General features: G+C 34.2%; 1 protein-coding gene across 3 annotated transcripts in view; it reads left to right on the top strand.

Annotated features, from left to right (window-relative positions):
- The window catches only part of LOC125664534 (trifunctional purine biosynthetic protein adenosine-3-like), a 47,384-nt gene extending 34,400 nt beyond the window's left edge, over positions 1 to 12,984 (top strand). For all 3 annotated transcript variants that reach the window (XM_056152803.1, XM_056152804.1, XM_056152805.1), the window contains 6 exons: positions 1,246 to 1,399; positions 7,500 to 7,607; positions 8,485 to 8,621; positions 9,442 to 9,559; positions 9,786 to 9,925; positions 11,432 to 12,984. In XM_056152803.1, the coding sequence (XP_056008778.1) occupies positions 1,246 to 1,399; positions 7,500 to 7,607; positions 8,485 to 8,621; positions 9,442 to 9,559; positions 9,786 to 9,925; positions 11,432 to 11,614 (840 nt within the window). In that variant the 3' untranslated portion in view covers positions 11,615 to 12,984. The remainder of the gene's footprint in view (positions 1 to 1,245; positions 1,400 to 7,499; positions 7,608 to 8,484; positions 8,622 to 9,441; positions 9,560 to 9,785; positions 9,926 to 11,431) is intronic.
- The last annotated feature ends 127 nt before the right edge of the window (positions 12,985 to 13,111 follow it).

Below are 13,111 nucleotides of genomic sequence, written 5' to 3'. Positions count from 1 at the left end.
GACACGTGTCGGACCTCTAACTGTGATTACTGATTTACAGGGTAACATTACAGTGACACGTGTCGGACCTCTAACTGTGACTACTGATTTACAGGGTAACATTACAATGACACGTGTCGGACCTCTAACTGTGATACTGATTTACAGGGTAACATTACAGTGACACGTGTCGGACCTCTAACTGTGATTACTGATTTACAGGGTAACATTACAGTGACACGTGTCGGACCTCTAACTGTGATTACTGATTTACAGGGTAACATTACAGTGACATGTGTCGGACCTCTAACTGTGATTACTGATTTACAGGGTAACATTACAGTGACACGTGTCGGACCTCTAACTGTGATTACTGATTTACAGGGTAACATTACAGTGACACGTGTCGGACCTCTAACTGTGATTACTGATTTACAGGGTAACATTACAGTGACATGTGTCGGACCTCTAACTGTGATTACTGATTTACAGGGTAACATTACAGTGAGTGTGACACGTGTCGGACCTGTAACTGTGATTACTGATTTACAGGGTAACATTACAGTGACATGTGTCGGACCTCTAACTGTGATTACTGATTTACAGGGTAACATTACAGTGACACATGTCAGACCTCTAACTGTGATTACTGATTTACAGGGTAACATTACAGTGACATGTGTCGGACCTCTAACTGTGATTACTGATTTACAGGGTAACATTACAGTGACACGTGTCGGACCTCTAACTGTGATTACTGATTTACAGGGTAACATTACAGTGACATGTGTCGGACCTCTAACTGTGATTACTGATTTACAGGGTAACATTACAGTGACACGTGTCGGACCTCTAACTGTGATTACTGATTTACAGGGTAACATTACAGTGACACGTGTCGGACCTCTAACTGTGATACTGATTTACAGGGTAACATTACAGTGACACGTGTCGGACCTGTAACTGTGATTACTGATTTACAGGGTAACATTACAGTGTCTCATTTCGGACCTCTAACTGTGATTACTGATTTACAGGGTAACATTACAGTGAGTGTGACACGTGTTGGACCTGTAACTGTGATTACTGATTTACAGGGTAACATTACAGTGACATGTGTCGGACCTCTAACTGTGATTACTGATTTACAGGGTAACATTTCAGCCAGTGATACATGCCTGACCTTTAGCTGTGGTGTGAGAGGAGTTGTAGTGATTGACAGGTTCCAAGCTGACTACGTTTTACAGTTTTTGATGATATTTACAGGGTAACATTACGGCCAGTGAGATGTGTCGGACCTTTAACTGCGGTGTGGGAGGAGTTGTAGTGATTGACAAGTCCCAGGCTGACTACGTTTTACAGTATTTAATAACATCAGGTCTGACTGCCTCTGTCATTGGCAGACTTCTCAGTAGACAAGGTAAGAATGAGATAATAACCAAGGTCAACTCACAACAAGGTATTAAATGATCAGTTGTGGAAATTAATGTTTTCTGCTACAACAACCGAGAAATGCAGTTTGAATCGCGGTAATACATGAACAAAGTGATGGGGTCATGCCAGGCGGAACTAACCCCTCTGTGACGTCACGTAAAAACACAAACAGAAAAATGAACTAACCCCTCTGTGACGTCACGTAAAAACACAAACAGAAAAATGAACTAACCCTTCTGTGACGTCACGTAAAAACACAAACAGAAAAATGAACTAACCCTTCTGTGACGTCACGTAAAAACACAAACAGAAAAATGAACTAACCCTTCTGTGACGTCACGTAAAAACACAAACAGAAAAATGAACTAACCCTTCTGTGACGTCACGTAAAAACACAAACAGAAAAATGAACTAACCCCCCATATCCCAACATTACAGTGTGTAATAAATACACGTATCTATGTGTGTGTAATAAATACACGTATCTATGTGTGTGTAATAAATACACGTATCAATGTGTGTGTAATAAATACACGTATCTGTGTGTGCATAATAAATACAGTATCTATGTGTGTGTAATAAATACACGTATCTGTGCGCGTAATAAATACACGTATCAATGTGTGTGTAATAAATACACATATCAATGTGTGTGTAATAAATACATGTATGTGTGTAATAAATACACGTATGTGTGTGTGTGTAATAAATACACGTATGTGTGTGTGTGTAATAAATACACGTATGTGTGTGTGTGTGTAATAAATACACGTATCTATTTGTGTGTAATAAATACACGTATCTATGTGTGTGTAATAAATACACGTATCTATGTGTGTGTAATAAATACACGTATCTATGTGTGTGTAATAAATACACGTATCTATGTGTGTGCAATAAATAGACGTATCTATGTGTGTGTAATAAATACATGTATCTATGTATGTGTAATAAATACAGTATCTATGTGTGTGTAATAAATACATGTATCTATGTATGTGTAATAAATACAGTATCTATGTGTGTGTAATAAATACAGTATCTATGTGTGTGTAATAAATACAGTATCTATGTGTGTGTAATAAATACACGTATCTATGTGTATGTGTAATAAATACAGTATCTATGTGTGTGTAATAAATACACGTATGTGTGTGTGTGTAATAAATACACGTATCTATGTGTGTGTGTAATAAATACAGGTATCTGTGTGTGTGTAATAAATACACGTATCTATGTGTGTGTGATAAATACACGTATCTATGTGTGTGTAATAAATACACGTATCTATGTATGTGTAATAAATACAGTATCTATGTGTGTGTAATAAATACACGTATCTGTGTATGTGTAATAAATACATGTATTTATGTGTGTGTAATAAATACACGTATCTATGTGTGTGTGTAATAAATACATGTATCTATGTATGTGTAATAAATACAGTATCTATGTGTGTGTAATAAATACAGTATCTATGTGTGTGCAATAAATACACGTATCTGTGTATGTGTAATAAATACATGTATTTATGTGTGTGTAATAAATACACGTATCTATGTATGTGTAATAAATACAGTATCTATGTATGTGTAATAAATACAGTATCTATGTGTGTGTAATAAATACACGTATCTATGTATGTGTAATAAATACAGTATCTATGTGTGTGCAATAAATACACGTATCTGTGTATGTGTAATAAATACATGTATTTATGTGTGTGTAATAAATACACGTATCTATGTGTGTGTAATAAATACACGTATCTATGTGTGTGTAATAAATACACGTATCTATGTGTGTGTAATAAATACACGTATTTATGTGTGTGTAATAAATACACATATCTATGTGTGTGTAATAAATACACGTATCTATGTGTGTGTGATAAATACACGGATCTATGTGTGTGTAATAAATACACGTATCTATGTGTGTGTAATAAATACACGTATCTATGTGTGTGTAATAAATACACGTATCTATGTGTGTGTAATAAATACACGTATCTATGTGTGTGTAATAAATACACGTATCTATGTGTGTGTAATAAATACATGTATCTGTGTGTATGTGTAATAAATACACGTATTTATGTGTGTGTAATAAATACACGTATCTGTGTGTATGTGTAATAAATACACGTATCTATGTGTGTGTAATAAATACACGTATCTATGTGTGTGTAATAAATACACATATTTATGTGTTTGTAATAAATACATGTATCTGTGTGTATGTGTAATAAATACATGTATCTATGTGTGTGTAATAAATACACGTATCAATGTGTGTGTAATAAATACACGTATCTATGTGTATGTGTAATAAATACACGTATTTATGTGTGTGTAATAAATACATGTATCTATGTGTATGTGTAATAAATACATGTATCTATGTGTGTGTAATAAATACACGTATCAATGTGTGTGTAATAAATACACGTATCTATGTGTATGTGTAATAAATACACGTATTTATGTGTGTGTAATAAATACATGTATCTGTGTGTATGTGTAATAAATACATGTATCTATGTGTATGTGTAATAAATACACGTATTTATGTGTTTGTAATAAATACATGTATCTGTGTGTATGTGTAATAAATACATGTATCTATGTGTGTGTAATAAATACACGTATCTATGTGTGTGTAATAAATACACGTATCTATGTGTGTGTAATAAATACACGTATCTATGTGTGTGTAATAAATACACGTATCTATGTGTGTGCAATAAATAGACGTATCTATGTGTGTGTAATAAATACATGTATCTATGTATGTGTAATAAATACAGTATCTATGTGTGTGTAATAAATACATGTATCTATGTATGTGTAATAAATACAGTATCTATGTGTGTGTAATAAATACAGTATCTATGTGTGTGTAATAAATACAGTATCTATGTGTGTGTAATAAATACACGTATCTATGTGTATGTGTAATAAATACAGTATCTATGTGTGTGTAATAAATACACGTATGTGTGTGTGTGTAATAAATACACGTATCTATGTGTGTGTGTAATAAATACATGTATCTATGTATGTGTAATAAATACATGTATCTATGTGTGTGTAATAAATACACGTATCTGTGTATGTGTAATAAATACATGTATTTATGTGTGTGTAATAAATACACGTATCTATGTGTATGTGTAATAAATACAGTATCTATGTGTGTGCAATAAATACACGTATCTGTGTATGTGTAATAAATACATGTATTTATGTGTGTGTAATAAATACACGTATCTATGTGTGTGTAATAAATACACGTATCTATGTGTGTGTAATAAATACACGTATCTATGTGTGTGTAATAAATACACGTATCTATGTGTGTGTAATAAATACACGTATCTATGTGTGTGTAATAAATACACGTATTTATGTGTGTGTAATAAATACACGTATCTATGTGTGTGTAATAAATACACGTATCTATGTATGTGTAATAAATACATGTATCTATGTGTGTGTAATAAATACACATATCTATGTGTGTGTAATAAATACATGTATCTGTGTGTATGTGTAATAAATACACGTATTTATGTGTGTGTAATAAATACATGTATCTATATGTGTGTAATAAATACATGTATCTATGTGTGTGTAATAAATACACATATCTATGTGTGTGTAATAAATACACGTATCTATGTGTGTGTAATAAATACATGTATCTGTGTGTATGTGTAATAAATACACGTATTTATGTGTGTGTAATAAATACACGTATCTGTGTGTATGTGTAATAAATACACGTATCTATGTGTGTATGTTGTCCAGTATTATGTGTGTATGTTGTCCAGTATTATGTATGTTGTCCAGTATTATGTGTGTTGTCCAGTATTATGTATGTTGTCCAGTATTATGTATGTTGTCCAGTATTATGTATGTATGTTGTCCAGTGTTATGTATGTTGTCTAGCATTTTGTGTGTCGTCCAGTATTATGTACGTATGTTGTCGAGTATTGTGTATGTTGTCCAGTATTGTGTATGTTGTCCAGTATTGTGTATGTTGTCCATTATTATGTATGTATGTTGTCCAGTATTATGTATGTTGTCCAGTATTATGTATGTTGTCCAGTATTACATGTATGTATGTTGTCCAGTATTGTGTATGTTGTCCAGTATTATGTATGTTGTCCAGTATTATGTATGTATGTTGTCCAGTATTATGTATGTTGTCTAGCATTTTGTGTGTCGTCCAGTATTATGTACGTATGTTGTCGAGTATTGTGTATGTTGTCCAGTATTATGTGTGTTGTCCAGTATTATGTATGTTGTCCAGTATTATGTATGTTGTCCAGTATTTTGTATGTTGTCTAGTATTATGTGTGTATGTTGTCCAGTATTATGTGTGTATGTAATCTAAATCCTTGCAAAAGAAATTACAGGTGCTTCAAAACAAAACAATCAGGTTCATCCAAAATCTAGGCCCTAGAGCCACTATAAATTGTGAAATCTTTGACTCAGTTAACACACTCTGTGTAGCTGATAGAGTTAGACAACTGCGTCTTAATCATGTTTTTAATATTTTTCATGACCTATCACCTTGCACCAAGATACTTGCACTAGCATTTTGTCAGAAACAACTATGTTACTAGAGTGGGCTCCAATTTCAATTTCATGGTTCCAAGGGTGGGGACTTATAATAGTTCCAGTTTTTACTACCATGCTATTATAGACTGGAATTCTTTACCATTTAAAGTTAAGTCTGTTAATAATAAAGTAAATTTCAAATCAAACACACCTTGCACAAGAAGCCCGCCAGAGGGAGAATAGGGAGTTTGTATATAGAAATTGAACCTCATTCACGTTTTATTATTTATTTTATGTTTTTAATTGTACCTTGATCTTATTCTATTCAGGCCACACTGCATCATTTATTTACCAAAATATTTTACACATTGCTGTCCATGCCATCCAATTATAATTTATTTATTGACAAAGATATATTTTTAAATTCTCAAGGACCCCATTGGAAATAAGCAATAATATTTTTGCTTTAATGGGTTATCCTAGGTAGACTGTGATATAAGTACATAATGCAGCAGTGATAGTATCTTGTATGTGATGACAATACTGTGATAAATGACTGTGATAACATCTGGTATGCTAAGTTTGATTCAATTGACATTTATATTTATTTATTTATATTCTGATGATGTTTTATACAAAATGATTGTTCTGCCTGAATAAAACTACTACTACTACTACTAAGAGGGTTCAGCAGGCAAGCATTGTGGGTAAATTTTCAAACAAGAAATCTTTCTTAGTGTTCCAGCTAGGTTTTAAAAGGGACAGGACACTGATCCTGAAAAAGGCAAGTTTTATGTGCAAATCAGGTCAGACAAGTCAGAAAGCAGGTGTGTTTTATGTGCAAATGAAATAGATGGAGGGTGTGTTTAATGTGCAAATCAGGTCAGAAAGAGGGCATGTTTTATGTGCAAATCAGATCAGAAAGAGGGTGTGTTTAAAGTGCAAATCAGGTCATTCCTAAAAGTCAGATCTCCTTACTCTTTAAATGTAAGTTAGATGTTAATAGTTTCATTCCCAAAATACTTAATTAAACAAGGGTGTGCATTATAACTCAATTAAACAAGGGTGTGCATTATAACTCAATTAAACAAGGGTGTGCATTATAACTCAATTAAACAAGGGTGTGCATTATAACTCAATTAAACAAGGGTGTGCATTATAACTCAATTAAACAAGGGTGTGCATTATAACTCAATTAAACAAGGGTGTGCATTATAACTTAATTAAACAAGGGTGTGCATTATAACTCAATTAAACAAGGGTGTGCATTATAACTCAATTAAACAAGGGTGTACATTATATATAACTTGCAGTAGAAATTTTATATTGAACAAGTTTATACTAAGAATTACAATCATGGTGATTTTTCATTGAATTCTATCAGACTTGCATGCTGTGTCCATTGAAGAAATTCTATCAAATATTGAATCTGTGTCAGCATATTTAAAATGTAGACACACAAAACATTTCATTTGAATTTCCTTCTTTAAGTATATTGTGTGTATGAATTATTGACAGGGGGAGAGTGTGTTGTGATCCAGAATCTGCAGCAGGCTCTGTCCAAATCCTGGAAAGTTCCGCGTGTTTCCCAGAAAAAGAAAGTGGGGGTCCTCATCTCGGGGACAGGTTAGTATAAGAAGAAACTACTATAGCTAAGCCTGGGTGTCTAACCATCTTTGATCTTTACTAAAATATACAGATTTTGCGGTTATTTTTGTTTTTAAAAGATCCTTCAATAACGAGAAAAACAACACGCCTTATTGTATACCGTTAAACATGCATAATACAAACTTATAACAAATTCATGTTATTTAAACAAACTTATAACGAATTCATGCTATTTAAACAAACTTATAACGAATTCATGCTATTTAAACAAACTTATAAAGAATTCATGCTATTTGCAAGTGATATCTATTTCCCAATGAGAGGCCGATAATGAAAATTTTATTGGATATAATGAAGTTTGATCATAATGAACTGTTTTTCACTGGCCCTGGGGGTTCACTATAACTGTGTTTTACTGTATAATGAAGTTTGGTTATAACGACCAGTTTTGTACTGACCCTGGGGGTTCACTATAACTGTGTTTTACTGTATAATGAAGTTTGGTTATAACGACCAGTTTTGTGCTGACCCTAGGGGTTCACTATAACTGTGTTTTACTGTATAATGAAGTTTGGTTATAACGACCAGTTTTGTGCTGACCATGGAGGTTCACTATAGCCACGTTTTACTGTATAATGAAGTTTGGTTATAACGACCAGTTTTGTGCTGACCCTGGAGGTTCACTATAACCATGTTTTACTGTATAATGAAGTTTGGTTATAACGACCAGTTTTGTGCTGACCCTGGGGGTTCAATATAACTGTTTTACTGTATAATGAAGTTTGGTTTTAACGACCAGTTTTGTGCTGACCCTGGAGGTTCACTATAAACATGTTTTACTGTATGCAGCAGCTATTTTTCTTTTTTGCTTAAAATGTGTTTGTTTCATTTCTAGGAACCAATCTTCAGGCTTTGATAGACAGCACTACTGGGGAAAACAACAATTGTTCATCTGAAATCGTCGTAGTTATCTCAAATAAAGCTGGGGTGCTAGGACTCGAACGTGCACAAAAGGCAGGGATCAAAACAAAGGTTTGTTTGTACAGATCCATGTTCAAATACAGGAGGTTTGGAGGGTGTGAATTGTTTGACTACGAATGTCGATTTTCTTGATTTACAACCCATTTTTTTAAAAAAAATTTTGTTATCACTTTACAAATAGTGTATTTAGTTGAGGGTAGCATTGAAAATTTTCACCCAGAGAAAACCATTGTCAACCGTTGTGCAGCGAACGTCAATTTTGTTGTAATTTGTCCTTAATTACTTGCAGAGAACTGTAGTCATTAAATTTCAGGGCTCAATTTTTGTGGATATCCTCATCCCATTCAAACCACAACTAAATACACATTCACATGATGTTTCATTGTTCATGAATTTCAAACCACAACTAAATACACATGCACATGATGTTTCATTGTTCAGAAAGCATATCCATGAAATTACTCATCCCATTCCATGAATTTCAAACCACAACTAAATACACATTCACATGATGTTTCATTGTTCAGAAAGCATATCCATGAAATTACGTCCCCTGCTAAATCTCGACAATCCACGAAAATTGGATGCGATTAATTTGAATGATTCCACTGTAAATGTGGTTGCATTCCACGGTAAATATGGCTGCAAATGATTCCATGGTAAATGTGGCTGCGGTACTTGGTTTTGTTGACAGGTAATTAATCACAAGGACTTTGGGAGTCGTGTAGAGTTTGATATGTGTCTTGTTGACAGGTAATTAACCACAAGGACTTTGGGAGTCGTGTAGAGTTTGATATGTGTCTTATTGACAGGTAATTAACCACAAGGACTTTGGTAGTCGTGTAGAGTTTGATATGTGTCTTATTGACAGGTAATTAACCACAAGGACTTTGGGAGTCGTGTAGAGTTTGATATGGAGGTAGACAGAAGTCTGAGGGAGGCTGGAGTGGAGATCGTCTGTCTGGCCGGCTTCATGAGGATTCTCTCAGGTAATTATTGTCTCGGGTACTTATTGTCTCGGGTACTCATTGTCTCAGGTAATAATTACCCCAGGTAAATTGTGTGTTTGTCCAGTCTGAGGATTCTCTCAGGTGATTGTCTGTCTGACTAGCTTCATGAAGGTGCTTTACTGTATAAACAAGTAAACAAGATATGTTTTTATAGTCAGGGTTTGATATTTTATAATAGAATGTTTAAATCTCTATTCCTGCACAGGCGAGTTCGTTAAGAAGTGGAGGGGACACATGCTAAACATTCATCCATCGCTGCTGCCATCTTTCAAAGGTCACAACGCACATGAACAAGTCATAGCAGCAGGGGTCAGAATTTCTGGCTGTACGGTTCACTTTGTAGAGGTGAGTGTCGAGGTCGGGAGAGAGGAAGTAGAGTGTCGGAGTCATGAGACAGGAAGTAGAGATATTTAAGAAAAAATGTCATATTTGAAAAAAACATGAGGGCATGAACTGCGAGACTTATCACCAGCATACTTCATGAAGGGGGCTAGCATTCTACTTTGATTTCTGTCTGAATTTGTGGCTGTTAAGACATTACTATATTTATCAAGATTCATACGCACACTGTTTACAACTGCATAGCATTCATGAGAAAATGACCAATATTGCAAGTTAATTATTGGTTTCCAGATACTTAAGTAAGCCAAATTTAAATATGTTGTTAGAGACCACCCCGACTGACATGAAATTTTGACTTTCATTTTCATCTTTCCCCAAGTTATATTCCATGATAATGCAGTATATAGTTAAAATCTTGGGTTTTTGGATGGTTACTTGAAATTCAGCCTTGACTACATGAGAGTGGCAATGTTACTGGGTGTCCCTTAACCACAGTTCAAGTCTGAATTTAACAAATACCACTTTGGAGTTATGTCCCTTGGTAATTTGGATGTGCTTAGAATTCTTTGGAATCTCTTATGCTCTTTATGAGGTATACTGTAAGCTCTTCAAGGTAAGTATCACTTTAACATTGACTTGCACTTTCAGTCTTCATGAAAACATTTAAAACTTGCTAGCCAGTCGGACCAGTGAACTGTCTGAATTTACTGTCCCACAGTGAAATTCACTGGCCCCCTAAATTTTCATATGTTTATCACATACATTATGGAATGCATTGTAAAATTGTACAATTAGTTTACTGAAACTATGGTTATTACTCATATTTATATCCACCCAAGACATCCTTTCTGTCGATTCCAGAAAAACAACACCGTACATGATATTTTCTCTCTCTTCACCTGCAAACAACAAGACTACAACTTCATATATTTTTCACAAACATGAAAACAGCCCGAGTGCACCTTAGGAAGTAGCCTTCTCTACCAACATCAAAGTAGCCTACTCTACTAACATCAAATGTAAATGATTAATTTTATAAACTATAGAAATTGCATAAAATCAGAGATAACTGCACTTGATGAAGTTCATTTTAATTGGACAATGCAATAAAACAGCAATTACCGGTGTACTGTGCGATACAGAATGTGGCCATTTTTGTTGTTTCAACAAGTTGTTCATTTAATATTCACTTGATCAACGTACAAGTTATCTTGACAATGACAAGTATAGTTATCGTTCTTTACGAAATAAACATTAAACCACGATGTCCAAACACTTACTTCATGTGCTATTTTTCAATTTATTTTTATTTTGATAGTAAATTTAAGCAAATAAGACGTTTAGAATATCTAAATCCAACATTATATTTAATGTGACTTACAAAAAGTATACAAGCCCATCGGACTTCCTGATCTTTAATTTTTACTGACCCGATCGTAAAATTCACTGGCCTCGGTCTTCGGACCACTGAGTTTTAGTGAAGACTGCACTTTTGTTTTTCTTTGTTAGGAGGAGGTAGATGCTGGAGCCATTGTTGTCCAGGAATCTGTCCCTGTGTATCCAGGGGATACCGCCACTTCATTGGCTGATAGAGTAAAGAGGGTGGAGCACACAGCCTTCCCACAAGCCCTAGAGCTGGTGGCTAGTGGTCAGGCCAGTCTGAGAGGTGGAGTCCTGCAGTGGGGTCATTAGGTCAAAGTTGAACCAGACAATTGCATCATTGTCATTCAGAAGAGGGGGCACTAAGGGGGGCAGTGGGGACATGATTATTCACAACAAAATTACCTTAAATCTGTAGGTCAGAAGTGTATGTAAGTGTTGGAGACAGAGTAGTGCAATAGTGGTAGATTAATGAAGATTGGTTAATATTTGTCTCTGCAAGTTACTCAAAAAAAAAAGTACACGTGCGTTATTCGGCGACGTGATGTACATTCATTGTATTACCTTACGTAGCTTTCAGGCTGTGTTCGTAATTACATTGTGTTACCTTACGTAACTTTCAGGCTGTGTTTTGTAATTACATTGTATTACCTTACGTAACTCTCAGGCTGTGTTTCGTAATTACATTGTGTAACCTTACGTAACTTTCAGGCTGTACGTGTTTCGTAATTACATTGGATTACCTTACGTAACTCTCAGGCTGTGTTTTATAATTACATTGTATTACCTTACGTAACTTTCAGGCTGTGTTTTGTAATTACATGTTTGTACACGGTAATGATAGCTGATCAGTTTTGATTTTAAGAATTTCATGAAGAAAGATCTTTTGATCACCCCCTCCCTGAACTGTGGATACTTATAAACATTATCATATTGTATATATACTTAATGATTCTCTGACCATCAATCTCACATTATCATATTGTATATACTTAATGATTCTCTGATACTTATAAACATTATCATATTGTATATACTTAATGATTCTCTGACCATCAATCTCATTACAACTGTGGATACTTATAAACATTATCATATTGTATATACTTAATGATTCTATGATACTTATAAACATTATCATATTGTATATACACCTGTACTTAATGATTCTCTGACCATCAATCTCGTTACATTAAGGTCAGAGAATATATCAGTACAGGTAAGAGTCCATTTGTGTTTGTAAGATGTCATTGTGATAATGTAACATAACAGCTGAGATTGTGTTGTAAGATATTATTTGGGGGGGGGGGGGGGATCTACTGCGCAGGGACTCTGATCATTTCAGGTTGTGAGTTTTGTTCTGTAAATATGTTAAATTTCAGAAATTATGTACATGTAAATGTTTATAGTATTCCGTGCCATATTGTATTGACTTTCACATGACTCAAATTTACTAAATGTTTGTAAAGTTCAGTGCCATATTGTATTGACTTTTACAAGAACTACAATTAATGAAATGCTCACAAGGTTCAATGCCGTAATATAATTACCTTCACACAGATTTATCCAGTACTGGCTTGTTTTGTACTCCTCTATGGAATCTCATCATTTTTGTTACGTTTTTGAATCTCATCATTATATAGTTCCCTTTTGATATTTTTGAATAAAAGTGACAAGACATTTGTTGCATATGTGTTTTTTTAATGACATTATGTGGTTCAGTTTTCATTGGATTCTTATAATCCCCTCGCAATTCATTGTGATAGGGTATATATTAATGCGACTGTTCTTGTGTGGGTAATTTTCCCC

Source organism: Ostrea edulis, chromosome 1 (genome assembly GCF_947568905.1).
Source record: "Ostrea edulis chromosome 1, xbOstEdul1.1, whole genome shotgun sequence".
Taxonomy (NCBI): domain Eukaryota; kingdom Metazoa; phylum Mollusca; class Bivalvia; order Ostreida; family Ostreidae; genus Ostrea; species Ostrea edulis.
This window is presented reverse-complemented; position numbering and strand designations above follow the sequence as displayed.